Source organism: Dendropsophus ebraccatus, chromosome 15 (genome assembly GCF_027789765.1).
Source record: "Dendropsophus ebraccatus isolate aDenEbr1 chromosome 15, aDenEbr1.pat, whole genome shotgun sequence".
In the NCBI taxonomy this organism is placed as follows: domain Eukaryota; kingdom Metazoa; phylum Chordata; class Amphibia; order Anura; family Hylidae; genus Dendropsophus; species Dendropsophus ebraccatus.
Window position 1 is genome coordinate 241,410 of NC_091468.1, and position 6,327 is coordinate 247,736.

The following is a 6,327-nucleotide window of genomic DNA, read 5'->3' on the forward strand; positions in this document are numbered from 1 at the left end:
CTGCTGTATACCTACACAGAATGGGGATATATACACATTCATACAGGAGGAGGATAATAAGTATATAATACACTGCTGTATACCTACACAGAATAGAGATATATACACTCATACAGGAGGATAATATCTCCCCATTCTGTGTAGGTATACAGCAGTGTATTATATACTTATTATCCTCCTGTATGAGTGTATATATATCTCCCCATTCTGTGTAGGTATACAGCAGTGTATTATATACTTATTATCCTCCTCCTGTATGAGTGTGTATATATCTCCATTCTGTATAGGTATACAGCAGTGTATTATATACTTATTATCCTCCTGTATGAGTGTGTATATATCTCCCCATTCTGTGTAGGTATACAGCAGTGTATTATATACTTATTATCCCCCTGTATGAGTGTGTATATATCTCCATTCTGTATAGGTATACAGCAGTGTATTATATACTTATTATCCTCCTGTATGAGTGTATATATCTCTCCATTCTGTGTAGGTATACAGCAGTGTATTATATACTTATTATCCTCCTGTATGAGTGTGTATATATCTCCCCGTTCTGTGTAGGTATACAGCAGTGTATTATATACTTATTATCCTCCTGTATGAGTGTGTATATATCTCCCCATTCTGTGTAGGTATACAGCAGTGTATTATATACTTATTATCCTCCTCCTGTATGAGTGTGTATATATCTCCCCATTCTGTGTAGGTATACAGCAGTGTATTATATACTTATTATCCTCCTCCTGTATGAGTGTGTATATATCTCCCCATTCTGTGTAGGTATACAGCAGTGTATTATATACTTATTATCCCCCTGTATGAGTGTGTATATATCTCCCCATTCTGTGTAGGTATACAGCAGTGTATTATATACTTATTATCCTCCTCCTGTATGAGTGTGTATATATCCCCATTCTGTGTAGGTATACAGCAGTGTATTATATACTTATTATCCTCCTGTATGAGTGTATATATATATCTGTCCCCTCTGGGTAGGTATACAGCAGAGTATGTGACATTAGTAGATCTTGGTGTGTGGACGTTCTCACCTGTATCAGGACTTCGCTGACACGGCCGCTTGCAGATGTCAGGTTGAAGGCGAGGGTGGCGGAGATGATGGCGGTGCTGGCTGAGACGCTGCTGAGGGATGTGGGCTCATCTCTCTGGGACGGACAGGGGCTGCCCTTGTGTGGATGCCCCAAGCAGAGTTCAGCAGCAACTATCATGGCCAAGTGGCGCCCCTTATTGCCCTGCCCTGCCGCATTTCTAGTGGTGGCCCTATCTGGTGGTAGAGACACCCACACCCATTCCCGGTGGTACAGGCCCAACACCCGCAGCTGCCTTCTGTTCACCCACAGGGCCGAGCTCCGATCTACGGGGCCCCCAACCTCCTGTAGCCTCCCAGCCCGAACCAGGGACTCCGCATCCACAGGGGCCACACGGATCCTCAGAGGGAACGGGGTCCGAGCAAAACTGGAGACCAGGGGGGAATAGAGATCTAGGGTGCCCCCTGCCACATCCCCAAAACCATGCCAACCCTCTGCAGCCCCTACATGACCTCTGGGGAGGCCTGACCCCTCCACCCGCTGACCTCCCTGGGGCTCCATCTCTTCTCTATACCCTCCAGGGGCCCCTTCTACTACCTGATTACTATGGGGGCCCCTCTCCTGTCTGTGTCCTCCAGGGGCCCCTTCTACCTCATTACTATGGGGGCCCCTCTCCTGTCTGTGTCCTCCAGGGGCCCCTTCTACTACCTCATTACTATGGGGGCCCCTCTCCTGTCTGTGTCCTCCAGGGGCCCCTTCTACTACCTCATTACTATGGGGGCCCCTCTCCTGTCTGTGTCCTCCAGGGGCCCATTCTACCTCATTACTATGGGGGCCCCTCTCCTGTCTGTGTCCTCCAGGGGCCCCTTCTACCTCATTACTATGGGGGCCCCTCTCCTGTCTGTGTCCTCCAGGGGCCCCTTCTACTACCTCATTACTATGGGGGCCCCTCTCCTGTCTGTGTCCTCCAGGGGCCCCTTCTACCTCATTACTATGGGGGCCCCTCTCCTGTCTGTGTCCTCCAGGGGCCCCTTCTACTACCTCATTACTATGGGGGCCCCTCTCCTGTCTGTGTCCTCCAGGGGCCCCTTCTACCTGATTACTATGGGGGCCCCTCTCCTGTCTGTGTCCTCCAGGGGCCCCTTCTACTACCTCATTACTATGGGGGCCCCTCTCCTGTCTGTGTCCTCCAGGGGCCCCTTCTACCTGATTACTATGGGGGTCCCTCTCCTGTCTGTGTCCCCCAGGGGCCCCTATTCGCCCCGTGACTGGCAGCTGGGAGCGGAGCAGAAGGCGCCGCGGGGTTAGGGGGCCCTTCGTTCGGAGGAACATTACTGACCCCCCCAAATACCGGGAATAAAAATCAGCCATGACTTCCGGGGTCAAAGGGCGGCCGACTCGGCGCACGGTACTGACGTCACTTCTTGTGGCCGGTGGCCATATTGGTGGAGACTGAAGAGGAAACAAACCGGTGAAAAACCGTTTGATCCCGGTGCAGGAGGCAGGGATTCTCTGCAATGACGTTTACGATATGGGCGAGGCTCATTCTGAGTTATTAGCGGCCAGGCTGTGTTCACAAGCAGCGGATTTGTAAAGGGTAGAAACTAAATTGGAATGTCCAGAGGGAGGTTAAAGGACCTTTGATGACGTCATGCCCATGTGACCAGTCTCATGTGTGGGAGGAGCTATCTTCCTCTCCTAGGTTTTCTATGGGTAGATGCTAGAATGTATCCTCTCCTTTGAGGTGTGATGTCATCAGGAGGGGCGGGGCCTCGACCGGAAGTAGGAAGTAGTGAGCTGCTGCGCCATTCACTGTGCAGAAACAGAGTGAAGGAAGCTGCAATATCCATAGTAGCATGGAGGGGTATACAGGGGAGAGGACTGGTGTGGGGGGTCTGTATACAGGGGGAGAGGACTGATGTGTGTGGGGTCTGTATACAGGGGGAGAGGACTGATGTGTGTGGGGTCTGTATACAGGGGGAGAGGACTGATGTGTGTGGGGTCTGTATACAGGGGAGAGGACTGGTGTGTGGGGTCTGTATACAGGGGAGATGACTGGTGTGTGGGGTCTGTATACAGGGGAGAGGACTGGTGTGTGGGGTCTGTATACAGGGGGAGAGGACTGGTGTGTGGGGTCTGTATACAGGGGAGAGGACTGGTGTGTGGGGTCTGTATACAGGGGGAGAGGACTGGTGTGTGGGGTCTGTATACAGGGGAGAGGACTGGTGTGTGGGGTCTGTATACAGGGGAGAGGACTGGTGTGTGGGGTCTGTATACAGGGGGAGAGGACTGGTGTGTGGGGTCTGTATACAGGGGAGATGACTGGTGTGTGGGGTCTGTATACAGGGGAGAGGACTGGTGTGTGGGGTCTGTATACAGGGGGAGAGGACTGGTGTGTGGAGTCTGTATACAGGAGAGAGGACTGGTGTGTGGGGTCTGTATACAGGGGAGAGGACTGGTGTGTGGGGTCTGTATACAGGGGGAGAGGACTGGTGTGTGGGGTCTGTATACAGGGGGAGAGGACTGGTGTGTGGGGGGGTCTGTATACAGGGGGAGAGGACTGGTGTGTGTGGGGTCTGTATACAGGGGGAGAGGACTGGTGTGTGGGGTCTGTATACAGGGGGAGAGGACTGGTGTGTGTGGGGTCTGTATACAGGGGAGAGGACTGGTGTGTGTGTGGGGTCTGTATACAGGGGAGAGGACTGGTGTGTGTGGGGTCTGTATTCAGGGGGAGAGTACTGGTGTGTGTGGGGTCTGTATACAGGGGGGGGACTGGTGTGGGGGGTCTGTATACAGGGGGAGAGGACTGGTGTGTGGTGTCTGTATACAGGGGGAGAGGACTGGTGTGTGGTGTCTGTATACAGGGGGAGAGGACTGGTGTGTGGTGTCTGTATACAGGGGGAGAGGACTGGTGTGGGGGGTCTGTATATAGGGGGAGAGGACTGGTGTGGGGGGTCTGTATACAGGGGGAGAGGACTGGTGTGTGGGGTCTGTATACAGGGGAGAGGACTGGTGGGGGGGGGGGGGGTCTGTATACAGGGGGAGAGGACTGGTGTGTGGAGTCTGTATACAGGGGGAGAAGACTGGTATGTGGGGTCTGTATACAGGGGACAGGACTGGTGTGTGGGGTCTGTATACAGGGGGAGAGGACTGGTGTGTGGGGTCTATATACAGTGGGAGAGTACTGGTGTGTGGGGGGGTCTGTATACAGGGGGAGAGGACTGGTGTGAGTCTGTATACAGGGGGAGAGGACTGGTGTGTGGGGTCTGTATACAGGGGGAGAGGACTCGTGTGTGGGGGGGGGGTCTGTATACAGGGGGAGAGGACTGGTGGGGGGGGGGTCTGTATACAGGGGGAGAGAACCCCTGTACACAGACACCCCTGTACACAGACACCCCACACTGGTCCCCTCTCCCCCTGTATACAGACCACACACACACACACACACACACACACACACACACACACACACACACACACACACACACACACACACACACACACACACGTCCTCTCCCCTGTATACAGACCCCACACACGTCCTCTCCCCCTGTATACAGACCCCACACACACCAGTCCTCTCCCCCTGTATACAGACCCCACACACACCAGTCCTCTCCCCGCTGTATACAGACCCCACACACGTCCTCTCCCCCTGTATACAGACCCCACACACACCAGTCCTCTCCCCCTGTATACAGACCCCACACACACCAGTCCTCTCCCCCTGTATACAGACCCCACACACGTCCTCTCCCCCTGTATACAGACCCCACACACACCAGTCCTCTCCCCCTGTATACAGACCCCACACACACCAGTCCTCTCCCCCTGTATACAGACCCCACACACACCAGTCCTCTCCCCCTGTATACAGACCCCACACACACCAGTCCTCTCCCCCTGTATACAGACCCCACACACACCAGTCCTCTCCCCCTGTATACAGACCCCCACACACACCAGTCCTCTCCCCCTGTATACAGACCCCACACACACCAGTCCTCTCCCCCTGTATACAGACCCCACACACACCAGTCCTCTCCCCCTGTATACAGACCCCACACACCAGTCCTCTCCCCCTGTATACAGACCCCACACACCAGTCCTCTCCCCTGTATACAGACCTCACACACCAGTCCTCTCCCCCTGTATACAGACCTCACACACCAGTCCTCTCCCCCTGTATACAGACCCCACACACCAGTCCTCTCCCCTGTATACAGACCCCACACACCAGTCCTCTCCCCCTGTATACAGACCCCCCACACACCAGTCCTCTCTCCTGTATACAGACCCCCACACACCAGTCCTCTCCCCCTGTATACAGACCCCACACACCAGTCCTCTCCCCTGTATACAGACCACACACACACCAGTCCTCTCCCCTGTATACAGACCCCACACACACCCCACACACACACCAGTCTTCTCCCCTGTATACAGACCCCGCACACCAGTCCTCTCCCCTGTATACAGATCCCGCACACCAGTCTTCTCCCCTGTATACAGACCCCGCACACCAGTCCTCTCCCCCTGTATACAGACCCCACACACACCAGTCCTCTCCCCCTGTATACAGACCCCACACACACCAGTCCTCTCCCCCTGTATACAGACCCCACACACACCAGTCCTCTCCCCCTGTATACAGACCCCACACACCAGTCCTCTCCCCTGTATACAGACCACACACACACCAGTCCTCTCCCCTGTATACAGACCACACACCAGTCCTCTCCCCCTGTATACAGACCCCACACACCAGTCCTCTCCCCTGTATACAGACCACACACACCAGTCCTCTCCCCTGTATACAGACCCCCCACACACCAGTCCTCTCCCCTGTATACAGACCCCACACACCAGTCCTCTCCCCTGTTTACAGACCCCACACACCAGTCCTCTCCCCTGTATACAGACCCCACACACCAGTCCTCTCCCCCTGTATACAGACCCCCCACACCAGTCCTCTCCCCTGTATACAGACCCCACACACACCAGTCCTCTCCCCCTGTATACAGACCCCACACACACCAGTCCTCTCCCCCTGTATACAGACACCACACACCAGTCCTCTCCTCCTGTATACAGACCCCACACACCAGTCCTCTCCCCCTGTATACAGACCCCCCACACACACACACACTAGTCCTCTCCCCCTGTATACAGACCCCACACACACCAGTCCTCTCCCCCTGTATACAGACCCCACACACACCAGTCCCCCCCCTGTATACAGACCCCCCCACACACACACACACCAGTCCTCTCC

General features: G+C 54.5%; 1 protein-coding gene across 2 annotated transcripts in view; it reads right to left on the minus strand.

The window, feature by feature from the left end:
• The window catches only part of PEX6 (peroxisomal biogenesis factor 6), an 88,874-nt gene extending 86,177 nt beyond the window's left edge, over positions 1–2,697 (minus strand). Inside the window, exon 1 of one of the 2 annotated variants that reach the window (XM_069954396.1) lies at positions 1,056–2,697. In XM_069954396.1, coding sequence (XP_069810497.1) covers positions 1,056–2,423 — 1,368 coding nt within the window. In that variant the 5' untranslated portion in view covers positions 2,424–2,697. The remainder of the gene's footprint in view (positions 1–1,055) is intronic. The other variant, XM_069954395.1, reaches the window with a different exon arrangement.
• Positions 2,698–6,327: the final 3,630 nt, after the last annotated feature.